Source organism: Lepisosteus oculatus, chromosome 17, assembly GCF_040954835.1.
Source record: "Lepisosteus oculatus isolate fLepOcu1 chromosome 17, fLepOcu1.hap2, whole genome shotgun sequence".
NCBI lineage: Eukaryota > Metazoa > Chordata > Actinopteri > Semionotiformes > Lepisosteidae > Lepisosteus > Lepisosteus oculatus.
In genome coordinates, this window is record NC_090712.1 from 9,318,892 (window position 1) to 9,334,518 (window position 15,627).

Genomic DNA, 15,627 nt, shown 5'->3' on the forward strand with positions numbered 1-15,627 from the left:
GTACACCAAGGGAGTATTTTCTTTTTGTTAGCGACTTCATTTGTAGCACACAAATTCGATAGCGAAGGACTAATTGTACATGTAATGCACCAAGATGTCTTGTTAGAGCAGCCTACACTACATGAACTCTCAAGATCACAGACTCGCAAATGTAGCCTGTGGGTCCTGCCAACACACACTTCCTCCTGCTTGCCTTTTATCAGTTTCTTTTTATCTTGTTAATGAGCTAACTAGAGGCTAAGCACAACAATGGCAATGAAGTATCCTTGGCTACAGGAGACGCCGGAATATTTAAGATCTTGAACGCGTACTGTAAAATACCCAGTCTGACCAGGTCTACAATCGGAGAGTCTACGGTCTCTCTTTTGGTTGATCTTTCACTGCTGTCATTGTGTTTCACCCGCTAGCATCAGCAAACAGTAATGAACACTATGTCTGCTTTTCCCCCTGGCAGCTTTTCTTTAGCTTGAATAAACCCCAAAACCTTGTTGCGTATAGCCTTCACTCAATTAATGTTAGGGCACCTTAGGGGAATATTGAAGGAGCTGCTACAGACAAAACTTATAATGTCAAGTACTATATACAGTGTTGAAGAAGCATAGCGCCTGGTGCACTGGTCGTGGCAGCTAGGGGGTCATGCAGAGTGGAGACGGGGAGAGGGAAAAGTTTCCGCTGTTTTCCTTTGGCGCGGATGTTCCGACTATTGGAGTTGATGCACTGAAGCCGTACAGAGAGAAATTGCGTGAGGCATGATCCACATGCTTTGATAATTCCGGAAAGGAAACCGGACTTGCTAGAATACCGTTTGGGCTGACTTGCAGGAGGGGAAACTGGAGCGGTCCGACTCCGGTGTGGGGGTCAGGGAAGGGCAGGGACAGGAGTTCAGGGCGACGCATTGTCTTTGGTGGCAGAGGATACAGCTGGCAGTCGTGTCCCTGATGAGACGAGGGCAGGGCAGGACAATGAGCTGTGCTGTAGCAGGGGCGGCGGAGGCTTGAACTTCCCAAAAACATTTACTGCTGCAAAATAAAAACATGGTTAAGGCCTGGCGGCTCAGTTAACCTGCCTAGGGGGAGACCTCATGTTGCAGAACCACCTGCAGCTCACTAACGAGGGCGGGGCCGTGTGTCTCCAAGGCCGTTCTGAAACGGGGCGTGTCTGCCTCACACTCGGGGCATTTCGCCTTCAGCGCGCCCTGCCTCGCCCCTCTGGCCTTGCTTCAAATACCTCGTTTGGGCGTGAGGCCGAAAGCCCAGAAATCCCGATCGCTCACGCTTGTTTATGAGTTGATGAGCTGGGCCTGGTTTGAAGACATTAATTTAAGAAAACCTCGAGGCAGCTGGTTTAGCATAAGAGGATTTCACAGCATTTCATGGAAGCTTTGAGTGTAAACAAAGGAGGACCTGTTGCTCGATTTTGAAAGGACCTATTGTCCAGGACGTATCCCTCTTGCTGTTTGCCGTATGATCCAGCCATTATTCCGTACTGCTCATTTTGGTTCTGTTTGTTCTTCCCAAAAAAGATTTCGACACTCCTCCACATGCTCTTCCCCTGTGTGGAATAGACTTAAGGCAGCACAGATGCACATCATTATGAAATCTATAGAAAACCAATCTGGTGGCAAATGTTTTAGCATCTGTCTTTAACACAGCATAGCCTTCCGATTACTCATCTCTCAGGCTGCTGTTCTGTATACAGTATGTGTAACTGGTTTTGGCTTTGTCAAAGGCTGACACTAGTGTTAAGAACCATTGTCTGCTGCATATGTGTTGATGAATTTTCCCTTTTTTGTAGGTCTTGCCATGCAGCTGTGCTCTTATTTGTTTTGCACTTCTCTTTCTGAATTTGGAAATATATATTTTTTTTATTTCCTTCCAGATACAATGGCTCCCTCCCCAATGGAGACCGTGGGAGACGTAAAAGCCGCTTTGCTTTATGCAAGAGACCAAAGGCCAACGGGGTGAAGCCGAGCACAGTGCATGTTGCCTGCACCCCTCAGGCAGCCAAGGTAGGGCCTGGGGACGTTCACCCTGTTCCGCCTCCCAAAAACGCCATCCTCTCCTCAGGGTTGCTGAGAAAATAGCACTTCTTCTCTCCAGAGAGGAAACGCTTATAGACAGGTGAAGAAGGCCCGCAAAATGAAAATATCGAATAAGTGTGCTGGTTTATTTTTACTTTTCTTCTTCTAATTGCGGATTTGCTGCTTTATGTTTTCGGGGTTAATATGGCAGCTACCTCTCCAGCAGTTGAAGCCCATTTCAGCAGCTCTGTTTGCTTTTAAAAAAGATTACTGTGACCTTTCTTTCTGAAGAAAGAGCAAATTGAAGGAGTGCAGACAAATTGAAACTGGATCAATTTACTATTTGGTCCTTCATGTAGTCTTATAAAATCCCCCACTAGTGCAGATACAGAATTGTACTCGTAAAGAGGGGACTGCAATTTCAGACACTTGGCCAGAGGCAGATGAAAAATGATGCCAAAATCTTTTAAATGTGGTTTTTTTAATGGGTAACGTTTAAGAGAAAAATGAAAGATCAAAGATCACCAGAGCTTGAATGCTGTTTTTTGGACACCTATTTTTGCTTTTTTTTTTCGGTAGAAAAAAATAGCTGAAGCAAACAGGAAGTTTCTTTGTCATTGTGTACCGAAACTAAGAATGTGGGATGCTTATGAAATTTCCATCCATCATGATGCTGTGCTGTGAACAAGTTAAAGCAAGTGTCTTTTCACACATCTGGACAAAGTTTAACAGATGAATGCCTCTTTTGTATCTTTTCCAGATGCAAAAGTGGCAAGTGTTGTAATTTCTAATGACAGTATCCAGCTGGCTGTGATTTAGCCCTGTTCTCAGGAGTGGGTTTGCTGATATTAGTACTGAAAGCATTTAGAACTGGAAGGTGCATTTTTCAGCTTTTCAAGGCTGGGGTTTTCCTCAGATGTGATCAGGTTTCATTCTTGTTTCCACGTTGTCAAAATGACAGAAATCCTATTGTTTTTCTCTTTTAAATACCCTGTTCTTTTCTTTCCAGGCAATAAGCAACAAGGACCAGCACAGTATCTCTTACACTCTCTCTCGAGCACAGACAGTGGTGGTAGAATACACACACGACAGCAATACAGACATGTTTCAGGTAGGCTGAAATAGCTCATGTGGTTGACATCTTCAGCAGTTTCCATACTATCTTATAGTTTCATCTCGGTGGTTGTCTGTAGGTATTGAGTAGCTCTGGTTTGTGCTTTGATCAACTGCAATTTAGAGCTCAAAGGTCAATGCTATCTGATGTGCACACGCAACAAATTTCATTTCTATTTCCAGGTTTTATCGATCATATTTCTCTTTACACTTACTGCAAAATGGAAGTGCTTGTTTTGATTGAAATGTGAGAGTGACACGCTCATTGTCCAGTTGCACTTAATTAAAAGCGCCCTTAGAAAAGTGCCCTGTGATAGTGAGAAGAGGGGGTGGTTGTGTGCTGGAATGCATGAACCCCCTTTCCACAGAGCGTAACAGAGAGCTGCTGACTGCCCCCCCTCCTGCTGCTTTGCTCCTCTCGGACACGAGCCCCGTACTGTTTCGTGGTGCAGCTGCTGATCTCAGTGAAGGGCTCCTCAGTCCTCCCATTGAGGGGCTGGCACATGCCGAGTCTCCATCACACTTCCGCCGATGGCAAGGCCTTCACGTCTGACATACCAATGCAGAATTTTACCTCGGTACAGAAAAAAGTACTTCTCTGAGACTGTGGACTACATAGGACCTCAGATATTTAATCCAAGTCTACTTCTAAGCGCTCTGCCCTTTGACTTAGAGGAGTCAAGCTGTGCGGGAGTCCAGGAATTATTCACAGGTGCTTTCTGCAAGGACCTGTTTTCTCCCTGTGTGATACTCTAAGACAGAAGGGCCCTTCAGCGTTCTCTCTCTTGTAACTCTCGCTTCTGTCGTTTCGCCCCGGCACCAGATTGGACGGTCGACCGAGAGCCCCATTGACTTCGTCGTGACGGACACGATCCCTGGCAGCCAGAGTAATTCCGACACGCAGTCCGTTCAGAGCACCATCTCCAGGTTCGCCTGCCGGATCATGTGCGAGAGGAGCCCCCCCTACACCGCCAGGATCTACGCCGCCGGCTTTGACTCATCCAAGAACATTTTCCTCGGGGTAAGTCGACTGAGAGCCTGGTTCACAGGTGGCCGTTTGTTTATGTAGGGAGGGAGGGGGGAGAAACGAAGGCCCCAGGCACGGCCCCGGATCAATGGCGCCCTTTTACGACGGCTTGTTTTTCCTGGCAGGAAAAGGCCGCCAAGTGGAAGATGTCAGACGGTCAGATGGACGGCCTCACTACAAACGGAGTCCTTGTCATGCACCCGCGCAACGGCTTCAGCGAGGACTCCAAGCCAGGGGTGTGGAGAGAGATCTCTGTCTGTGGAAACGTCTTCACCCTGCGGGAGACCAGATCGGCGCAACAGAGAGGCAAAATGGTAGGCGCCGGCTGCCCACGGAGTTCCGCGTGGAGGAGACGCTGAGTTGTAAATCCCCACGCGCCGAGGGGGAGAATGAAAGGGTGGCGGGTGAAGAGGGGGTGTTGCGTCTTAGACGCCGTGCCCACAGTGCCACACGTGACTCAGGGCTTTTGTTCCGACACCTATTTTTCAAACCTGATGGACCCAGGAAAGAGAGAATTGCTTGAAAGTTAAGTGTCGGGGCTTTTCTAGACGCGCATCGTGTTTGGGATTTCCCCCACCTTGCCGAAGTGCAGCCTGTGCCTGGGTGAAGAGTACCTGAGCTGTTAAGACTTGGTTTCACCCTTTACTATGCCGTTCAAAACTATTCCAACCCTTCCACTGACGTCCCGGTTTGATTAAACTACAAATGACGTATACACAGCTTTTTAAAGCGAACATTTTTGATCGCAACTTGAATGCTTCAACCGAATATTTCACTGATTTTTAACTTTTTACACCGTTAAAATGCTGGAAAGAAAAATATTAAACTCCACATTGATGACTGAAGCCCTGAAAGAAATCTACAAAACAATGTGCTTGGAACGGCAGCATCAGATATCTGCCTGCTGTTTACACAGAGCTCTAATTCCTGTCAGGTCCTTCCAAATGAGGGATTATCTGCTTAAGTAGCAATTATTGTTCAAGATTTGCTGTACATACCCTCATTTCTGTCGAGATATTGGCTTCTTGTTGTTGAAACATTCCCTTTGTTTGAAGTCAGCAGAAAGGCTGTGTTGGTACTTCCAGCAGTCCTGTTAATCTCTAAGCACATGGGCTGTATAGACTGTCAGCAGTCTGAATGGAAACTGACACCCTAGGAGCCCAGTAAAAGCCCTTCTGTCTTCACTGGGGTGCTTTGGTTTTATGAGAGCCTGGAATTTAAACTGGAGGCACACAACAAAAGTCCTCTGCATTAAATCTGCCACTAAATTCGTAATTGAAAAGTAATAAAGGGAACTGCAGTTTTTCCTGGTGCAGTTTAGCTGTTTTTATTTGGGTTTTAGCACTTCATTAAGGCAAGGCTTTCACCACCTTGTGAAAGGCTGTGATGATGGTTTAGCAGAGGTCCCAGACTCAGTCCCAGTCCCAGAAAGTGAGCTCTCATTTACATCAGTGTTACTTAGTTTTTCCTCATTATTTAACTGTATATTAGTAATATTGTGAAACACTTGGGGGTATTTTTATGGACATCTATGCCTTTTAATAATGTGAATTTTTTTAGTACTGCACTTTAAAATACCTTATGATGAATCCTACACATATAGCTAGAAATATACTTGGGTTAATTGTTTAATTGACTCCTCAGGTTGGAACAAAAAGCCTGATGATGCCAGCAAGTGGGGAGTTTGAGACTTCCTGGCTTACAGGCGTTTCCAGTTTTCATTCTGATTTATACTTCATTCTTACTTTTGTTTTGTTTTGTTCTTTTTTTATCAATCTTTTCCAGTTTAGTCCACGTTGCTTTAGAAGTGTTTTTTTAAAAGACCCGGAGGAATAAATGGTAACAGTTATTAAGATGAAGAATTCCAAGTCCATATTTGGCTTCAAGTATTTAACCTTTTCATTTGCGTTGCACGTGTGAGTTCAGGCAGCCTTAAAGCATGGAAATGGTATGACAACGTTGTGTTTGCTCTTGAAAAGCCTGTTTGACTTGTGTTTTTCATTTTTGTTAAGAAGTATTAATGTCAATGACTCGGCATGTCCCAGGGTTAATAAAGTAAAAAGTATAAAGTTTCTAAATAGAAGCTCCTGATTTTGTTTTCGCTTTTGCAGAACATTTATGGCCCTGTAGTTCTTATGGCTTGAATCATTCATTTAGACACTACCCCCTTCAACAGTGCACATATGGATTCTCATACACATGTGCGATTTTAATTTTTGAAATTGTATGTTTTTAATAAGCTTTGAAGGATTGGTAGTTTTGCCAAGTGGAAGTTTAAGGTTGCACTCAGTAATGGGTTAAGACGTGAATTGCAGAACAATCCACCAGTTTATCTTTTCTCGGAGCCAGCAGCATAATAACTGGGTGATGTTTTAGACTGAGTCGGTTTTTATGTTTTGCTCCTGTTTTCTTCACAGCCCTGTTCCTGTCCTAGAGAATCCCATGGTTTTTGCACACAATGGGGTCTAGTTTTCTTTCCTGTTCTCCGTGGAAAGAGGACTGGCTGCCTGTGAGTTAGTTACTGCAGTTCCGTCACAGAAAAGGCGCTTACTATGAATCACTTAGTAAGTTGATGTAAGCAGCTCCTCGCCAAAGATCACAATAGTCCAAGTGAAGACTACATTTGGGTATTGTTCAGCCTGGACGTTTTATTGAAATATTTTTGTCATTCTGTTTAGGAGAGCACTGGAATTGTAGGTTGTACAGTCCAGCCTTCCAATCTAATAACATCTAAAGCCCTTAACTAAAAGAGAACCTAGCACAAGACCCTGTTGAGGGTGAGCTGTGTAGCCACAGGACATCTTCCGAGTGGTGATGTTAGATTCCTTTTCCTTGGGATCGGTGCATGAAACGTTTCCATATAAACTGTATTGTTCGCTTGTAGAGGGATGTCCGATACAAGCCTCCTGCTGATTCTGTGGGAGCAGTCTGCCGTTTTCGTGTAGCAGAGAGCTCAGATGGGGTGGAGTTCGCGTCACCACGGTCCTCTCAGCAGAAAGCAGATCCCTTTTCCCACGCGCTGTTCCTTTTTCCATTAATCACACAAATAACAAATAGTATCTGAAACTAGGGAGGAACATGTCTAGAGTGGACTACATAAACATTTCTTTTAAAAAAACAAAAGGATGCAGTCCTGAGTTAAACATTACATTTTCAACCCTGCTGTGAAACCTCTGTTTCACCCCTATATTTTGTATTTTTGTAGTTTTAACCCCTGTAAAAGTCCAAGTGTGTGACCTTGACTTTCTCATCTGTTGTTTCTTTGCTTTTGTTTTTCTCTTTTTTTCTCTGAGGTCAGAGACTCGCAGGCCTCGTTTGAACTGTTTCTGTATTGGGAACAATGCGTTATAACGTCAATACAGGCTCTGTCTGACCTGCTGTGCATCACTGCAGTGCCAGTCTGACAACAGTTCCTCACCGGCCGGGTTATGGGAATCCATGAAGAGAAAGACAAAAGTAGTTTTGTAAAATTGAAATTGAACTGATTGGAAAATACATGAATTAGCTTGAAGGTCAGTTACAGTAGGTGCAGAAGGCTGTACCCTGAATGCCCTTTGCTTGTGATGTTTACAAGGTTAACAGAGGCAGTAGAATTGAAGATATCTCGGTTCTCTCTATTTCTGGCTCTTCTGACGGCTCCTTTGGTTGTATCGGAATCTTCTTGGAAGCTGTGTACCCCTTAAAACTGTGTACCCCTTGGCCACCCCTTAGAGTTTTTAGATCCGTTAATTTGAAAAAGAGCCTAGAACGTTGCAGGCAGCTCAGAAATTCTGCTGAGCCGATAATTACTTGCATTGAAATACCCTATTTCTTCTGAAATGAAATGTTCCCCTTTGTGTTGTTTTTAAGAAATGAATATTGATCAACTTTCACGCATTGGAAGAGGGAAGGAGCAACGTTTTGTGTCAGGAAAATCAAATTAAGGGAGATTTTATTTCTCAACGTGCTGCAGTGACTGGGAGATTGAGCTTGAGCAGAGGACTGTGTAAATCATTGTGGCTTTAAATGCCTTTCACCGCCTGACACAGCAGTTATCAGGAACATGTACTGTACTATTAAGGTTTTGTTCGCCATCTATTGGAAAAGTTTGGTATTTCTGTATACAAACATAAGGAATTGTCCATCTTTGAAATTGTGCTATCAACCCATCCATTAAAGAATTATCAGGGGGCTTGTTTGTTTACTTGTAGAGAGACTTCCTCATTTCTGTTTTAATCTTCTTGTTTTATCCAAATTTGAGTATTTTTCTGGATGCAAGTGCAGATAAACAAAGGTTTGCTTGAATTACCATAATTAAGCATTTTTATTTTTGTTTTACGTAGATTATGCCGAAAGGATGGAATCCACAGAATTGTTTGCATCAATGTGAAGAATTTTGTAGTTAAGGCAAAAATAATTTAGCACCCATTCTAAAAGCAGTATTTACTTTGCAATGTGCTAACTCGAAGAATAGTTTTAATTATCAAATTAATTTCTTAAATACAATCAGTATTTTATTTCAGACATTTTTGATTAATACAGCACTTATACAGAGTATTAAATATCCCTTATCATCACTACTGCCTGAGTTAAGATTTCTGTTACATTCTGTGCCATTATATTTCATGTGTCTTATGATAATCAGAGGTTTGTGCCTTGATTCTTAATTGGAAAATTCTAGCATATGTTTAATTGTATGTCCAGTTGCTATAAATGAATCATGTAGAATTAAAAAATAACATTTTTACCTTTCTCCTGAAAATATGGAGATGAAACTTTTTCCAGGTTTTCTGATATCCTGTCCCATGTACTTTTGTCCTGTGAAATTGTGTGTGATTCATTTTAATATAAGCAGTGGTGTTCAGTTCAGGGAAGTAATATTTCATGAATAATACAGTCTGCTCTACCACTCAGATGGAAACCTGAAATGTTAATAAACTGTAGTGCGATACTGAAGAGCACAGCAGAAGAGTGGCGATTTGACACACAGATCAAAGATAGCAGCAGCATATCAAACCGAACAGGAGAAACAGAATTGAAATGAAATGAGCCATAAAGGGTAGGGTTAATTGAGTTCTGATCTGGATTCTATTCTGGATTACATTAGCTACACTATCCAGAGTGCTATTTCACTGCAGTCCAGCTTTCATGTTACTTTTTTAAATTTCTACCTGCCTGAAAGTAGGAAAGTATTTAATTGATTTTAGTTTTGCGGATTATCTGTTCAGCTAAGTAGATCAGAACTTAAGTGAAATGAAAATCGGAAAAGATCCTGTGGCTGTGGAGGGCCAGGGCCGCCTATCCCTTTTATAATTGGAGCTGTGCACAATGTTCAGGTCTCTGGAGCCAGGTGGACCTCCTGTCTGTCTCCATAGTCTAGTCCCAGTCTCTCCCTATGTCTAAGAATGACCAGAAGAATGAAAGTACCCAACATTTCTTGTCTAAGCAACAAAAGTCCTAAATGTCTCATAGTATTTTCTTGCAGGTATTATTACTCTATCCAGCTAATGTCTACTATATAACAATGTTAAGAGAGTGTAATATTGTTCATCTGCACTTAACAAGAATCTAAATGTATATACAGTAGTATTGAAGATTGGTGGATGTCACTACTGTCTGAGCTGTTAGTTTGGGTATCTTTCTTATCTTCAATATGTGCCGGGTCTTTTTGCTTCGATTTTTTTCTCTCCCTTTTTAGCTGTGCTAAAATCTGCTGGGTTTGCCAGGTGAAATGGGACAAGGCACACCAGTGATACATTCTGAGCATTTGGTTGCACTTTCCTCTAAAGAAACGACATAACCGATAAGCCGATCAGCTCACGCTGGGATAGTGCTAGTGTCCTGTCCAGCTGCCCGCACTGTCTCCGTTCCATAAATTATTCTTAAATAATCGGTTAAAACAAGTTGAGGGTGTTTTGAAATGAAACTACCTACAAAGTGTTATTTTTAGTGTTAATAGCACTGAGGTGTCATCTCTTTGGCCTATTGCCTTGTTGAAATCTCAGTACAGTATTCTGAATACGTGGTTCGCTGCTCACATTTTTGTTTTAAATTGAGAGCTATTCTAGGAGGCAGATATCTTGCTTCCTTGGGTTCCGTGAACACCAAAGTTTTTTTTTTCATATTTTTTTTAGATGAAATATTTTTGTCTCACCCTACTACACGCCCACTCGCACATATGCTACAAAAACAGACCTAATATGAGGAATAGAAGCGTGACTGTGCTTCTCGCTGGTACAGCATGGGCCTCACTTTGCCACCCGTTCTCTCCGCTAGAAGTGGAAAGAAATGGTTCTTTTAATTAAGGCGAAGCAAAGAGTGAGGGCAGTGGCTCTGTGGCTAAGGATCTGCGCCTGTGGCAGGAAGGTTGCCAGCTCGTATCCCGCAATCCTACTCCATTGGGCCCCTGAGCAAGGCCCTTAACCCCAGCTGCTCCAGGGGCGCCGAATAAAAGCCTGACCCTGCGCTCTGACCCCAAGCTTCTCTCCCTTTCTGTGTGTCTCCTAGAGAGGAAGTTGGGATATGCGAAAAGACAAATTCCTAATACAAGAAACTGTATATGGCCAACAAAGTGATCTTATCTTATCTATCTTATAAAGAGTTTGTACTTGAGTCCCCCATCTCCAAAGCAGAACTGGATATACTGAAAGCAGACAGCTTCAGCGCGGCTGACTACGTGGTGGATGCTGCACATTGGTGGTGGTGGAGGGGAGTCCCCATTACCTGTAAAGCGATTTGAGTAGAGTGTCCAGAAAAGCGCTATATAAGTGTAAGCTATTAATTCGAATTATTATTATTTCCTCTGCGGCAGGTGGAGAACGAAACCCACGAGCTGGTGGACGGCTCGCTGGTCGACCTGTGCGGCGCCACGCTGCTGTGGCGCACGGCGGAGGGGCTGGCCCGCACGCCCACCCTCAAGCACCTGGAGGCCCTGCGGCAGGAGATCAACGCGGCGCGGCCCCAGTGCCCCGTGGGCTTCAACACGCTGGCCTTCCCCAGCATGAGGAGGAAGGAGGTGGTGGACGAGAAGCAGCCCTGGGTCTACCTCAGCTGCGGCCACGTCCACGGTTACCACAACTGGGGCAACAAGGAGGAGCGCGACGGCAAAGACCGGGAGTGCCCCATGTGCCGCGCGCGGGGCCCCTACGTGCCCCTGTGGCTGGGCTGCGAGGCGGGCTTCTATGTGGACGCCGGGCCCCCGACTCACGCCTTCAGCCCCTGTGGCCACGTGTGCTCTGAAAAGACAGTGGCCTACTGGTCCCAGATCCCCCTCCCACACGGCACTCACACTTTCCATGCGGCCTGCCCTTTCTGCGCACAGCAGCTGAGCGGGGAGCAAGGCTACATTAGACTTATATTCCAAGGACCTGTGGACTAGGCCTCTGCCAGGACTAGTAAGGTGTCTTATCCAGCTGAGCTTATGATGCAAAATAAGCTAGTTTTGTTTTTGTTTTTTTTCCTTTTTTGAGATTTTTGGAACTTTTTTAAGTGACCTTTCTAGTGAGTGCGGTTTCATATTTACGAGAACAAAAACCAGACAAAAAAAAATCAGTTTCTATTCATCATTCTGACCCCCACCACATACAGACATAGAACAGCTTGGGTGAAAGGTTTGGTTTTATTTCTAGGTAAGTAATATCTTATTTCTAAAGTAACACAGTTGATGGGGTTGTAATTGACATTATGTCCTTTTATATGTCATTCACAGTTCTGTGTGGGGGTTTATTCCCCTTTTCCCAAATATGAAAAGAACACAAAAACAGATTTATTTATACTTAATAAAGATACCACTCTGAGATGCAAACTATATTAGTTTATAGAGAGCAATTTACATCCATCTTTCTTAATAAATCACTATATTGTGTAATATGCTTAACTTTAATATTAGTAACTTTTATAATTTAAATATAAATGTTAATCTGTACAAAGGTAGATTGAGTTTTGGGATTAGCTAACATGTATTTGTTTTGTTACCATCTGTTGGGGTTCCAAGAGGATCTTTTTGATCATCTTATGTTACCTGGTGATACTTCATAAAATTTACACTTCAGTCATTAGCAGTGTGCAAATATTTTTTCTAAGGCATTACCATGAATATATTAACTTCAAAGCATAAAGGTACCAGAAAGGACCTTTATGTAATGCCAGCTGTACAGAAATTGAAATTCTTTCTCGAAAAAGCCCCCGCTGACTTAATTTCTGCCTTTCTAGTACAGCTGCAATCAAACAGTTTCCATTTCTGAATGTGGCCCTTTGTGTCAGCAATCACAAACTCAGGCCAGCTCCGTCCTATTCCACTTTTAAAACTGTCACTGCCAATAACCAATTGTATTAAATTCACAGGGCAGATCTGCAGGGCCCACGTATTACTTGAAAACTCTGATTCATAAAATTCGTAGCAAGAGTAAAAGACTCTGGGATGGTTAGTGACCGTTTTAACTGTCTGTGTTAGTCATATGTTAGGACAATGCTACTATATATTCCAGGGGTGTGGAGTCTTGGTCCTGCAGGGTTGGTGTGTCTGCAGGTTTTCCAGCTCTCTTTAAAGCAGCAGGGCCTGAAGAGCTGGAGAAGCTAGGAAATCAGTCCTGTTAATTCCACCACCAGCTGTGGGTTCCAACTCTCTAATTTTGGAATGAAAATCAATTTCCAGGACCAGAGGTGGTCACACCTGATAGATATATTGAGATATCTTTGAAATGACGCACAGAGCCTTTAAACAGTTTACAACACTGAATCATAAAATATTCAAATGTATATTGGTTAGTGTTCACTGAAGCTGGATTTTATTTGGTTCCTGAGTTTTTTTTTGAAGCATTCAAAAAAAAAAAAAGAGGGATTTTCGGGATTTCTGCTGTCGTGGCTACAATGAGACTTTTCCTGAACAGGAGAATTTTAAATCTTGTACTGTTCATTAATTGGTGTTTTATTTCCTTTTTCCAAGCTGTGTGCCTATCGTAGATGTCCTGTGTTTTTTTCTGTATGTTTGCTTAAGGAGGTTGTCACCCACTGTATGTGACAGGAGGTCTGAAAGCAGCATTAATCACATCTCAGGGAGAAGCCACAGTCTGGTCACTAGTGCTCTGAATAAGTCTGTCATTTCAAAACAGCAAGGTTTTTATCAGAAACCAGATGACAGAGCTGCCTCATCTGCAGGTTTCTGTGTTTTTTCTTTCCTTTTTTTCTTTTCTTTTTGTCTTGTCTTGATCCAGTATTAAATAATGAAATTAAGCTATGCTACGAACCTTTTAAAGGAACCGTGACTTGGTACAAACACAAGTAAGGGCTTTTAACTTTCAATATACTGTGCATGTTCTGTCCCTAAGCATTACTTCAATTTCTGTTCCACTGTGCTCTGAATTTCCCTGATGCTTTAAGGCAAACTGTTGCAAAGTACAGTTTTGTACCAACTTTAAACAATAAAATTTTAACAAGTTTGAAGAGTGTGTGTGTACATAGATATGCATAATATGTCAGTCTCCCTGGTCTGTCTTTTTTACTGCACAGTTGAGTGTTATCCATACTTTGCCAAATTAATTCTAGTCAGAAGATAACCAGTGTCACAGAAAGATATACCTGTATTACAGCATCTCAGCCAGGTATTTTGTGGGGTTGAAAAATTCTTACTTTAGGAGGTGACAATTACTGAATCTCTTTAGTGTTGAGCAAGGAAGACTATTTCCAAGGTGGACTTGATTCACGTGGTCAGAATCCTCAAAAGATATTGACTGATGGACTTCTTCAGGATCAGCAATGAAACATGAACCCATGGGCACAACTGGACGCGAAGGGAAAGACCAAAAACCAGTGGATTGCAGAAAGTGCTGTAAGATTCTGCAAGCCTGCCCTGTTGCTGAAGATGTGACCCACCTTCCTTCAAGAAACAAGTGAACTGCATCCTTGGATCAATACGCCATCATCAACCAAACAAGCGAAATGGTCTGAATGGCTTTTCCCTCGTGTTTGTTTTAACCCCACAACTCTAATGACTGAAATATGTTTAACCTCACAGGATTGTTTTTTGTGCTACCAAAATGAGCATCTTGCAATCATAGGTTTGTTCCAAGCTGAAAAGAGAAGAAAAGAAACAGCATTTTGGCTGTGGAGTCTTCTTCAGGTGTGCGGTGTGAAGGCTTCACAGCCAAAACATTTCATTTCTTTTCTTCTCTTTTCAGCATGGAATAAACCTTTACTTGTTCTTTTGCAGCCTACGCATGCTGACGCAGCAAATTAATTAACCTGGTGCTTTTTTTTCCCCATCTTCCTACAGTACCTTGTGCTCATATGTGGTTTAATGCATCTATGAGTGCCACAGCAGGCAGGAGTTCAGAGCACATGAAAAAGTGAGCCATCTTCCTGTATTTAAACAAGCAGTCAGTCTACAGTGTCTATCAGCATATTGATGTCTGCCGTCTTTCTCAGATCAAGTCAACTTAAATATCCTCTACTAACAGAGGGCTCTAAAGAGTCTCACCCTGTCCATTATTAATTTACACTACTCCCATCAAATATGTTTCAAGGTGTAAAAGTAACAGACTCTGGAATTTTTTTCATCCCTACTGCTGCTCAAACAATGTCATATAATTCTTTTAGCTCCGATAACTCTATTATTCTATCTTCTTTGTTGGCAATGTTTCCTGTCCTTGTTGTATTTTTACTGCTCCGCAAAACAAATTTCCCCCGCATGAAGCTCGAATCGAATTCTTGTAAAAGAACAAAAGGCAGCACGACCCACTGCCATTGTCGCATCATAACAACAGTCCTCGGTGGGTGTAAGCTGCGGAGAGTATCCCCAGGGCTACAGTGCAACTAACTGCTGAACAGCCTCTTTCTCTGGCCTGGGCCCCACAGTTGGAACTGGAGAGGGGAGTGTGCCTTGGTGTAATGTTTCCACACATCTCTCAGGTTGCACTCTGTCCTGTCCAATAAATCTATGGTAATATACCAGCTCCAAAGAATAAGGACCATCTACTTAGCAACAGACTGTGTTAGCATCAAATTTTCCCAGACGAGGTTCATATGTGTCTCGAGATATTTTAGTTGGTTGCATGGGGGGGACTCTATTACTCACTTCCATGCACATGCTGTCTCCTAGCTTCTAGCACAGAGACAGTGCATGTAGAACAGTCCTTCAGCATGGGTAATGGTTGATAATCCAGTTCATTTTTAACAGTGCTCCTCCACCATTTTGAGTCAGGGAGCCAGATTTGACAACGAATATGTCTGAAAGTCCTGTTGAGCTTCAGAATGCACAATCAAATCATTGAGTTTTTGGGGCAGTCTGACCTGTACAGTACTTGTTTCACTGCAGAAATCCTGTTACATACTGCCACCCTGTGGGGGAGATTGGACAATATTTTTGTATTCTTTTCACCCTATTTAATTCAAAGGGTGACTACCAAATGAAACAAGAATATGATCTATATTCGGTTCACTGCTTTCATGTTAAGATTTGCCGTCCACAAAAGAAGAACAAGAAAAGGATGTA

The 15,627-nt window shown here is 42.8% G+C and overlaps 1 protein-coding gene across 6 annotated transcripts in view; it reads left to right on the forward strand.

The window, feature by feature from the left end:
• Positions 1-13,580, forward strand: part of peli1b (pellino E3 ubiquitin protein ligase 1b) — a 48,556-nt gene extending 34,976 nt beyond the window's left edge. For all 6 annotated transcript variants that reach the window (XM_015363219.2, XM_015363218.2, XM_015363221.2 and 3 more), the window contains 5 exons: positions 1,879-2,008; positions 3,030-3,131; positions 3,957-4,154; positions 4,286-4,474; positions 10,951-13,580. In XM_015363219.2, the coding sequence (XP_015218705.2) occupies positions 1,879-2,008; positions 3,030-3,131; positions 3,957-4,154; positions 4,286-4,474; positions 10,951-11,517 (1,186 nt within the window). In that variant the 3' untranslated portion in view covers positions 11,518-13,580. The remainder of the gene's footprint in view (positions 1-1,878; positions 2,009-3,029; positions 3,132-3,956; positions 4,155-4,285; positions 4,475-10,950) is intronic.
• The last annotated feature ends 2,047 nt before the right edge of the window (positions 13,581-15,627 follow it).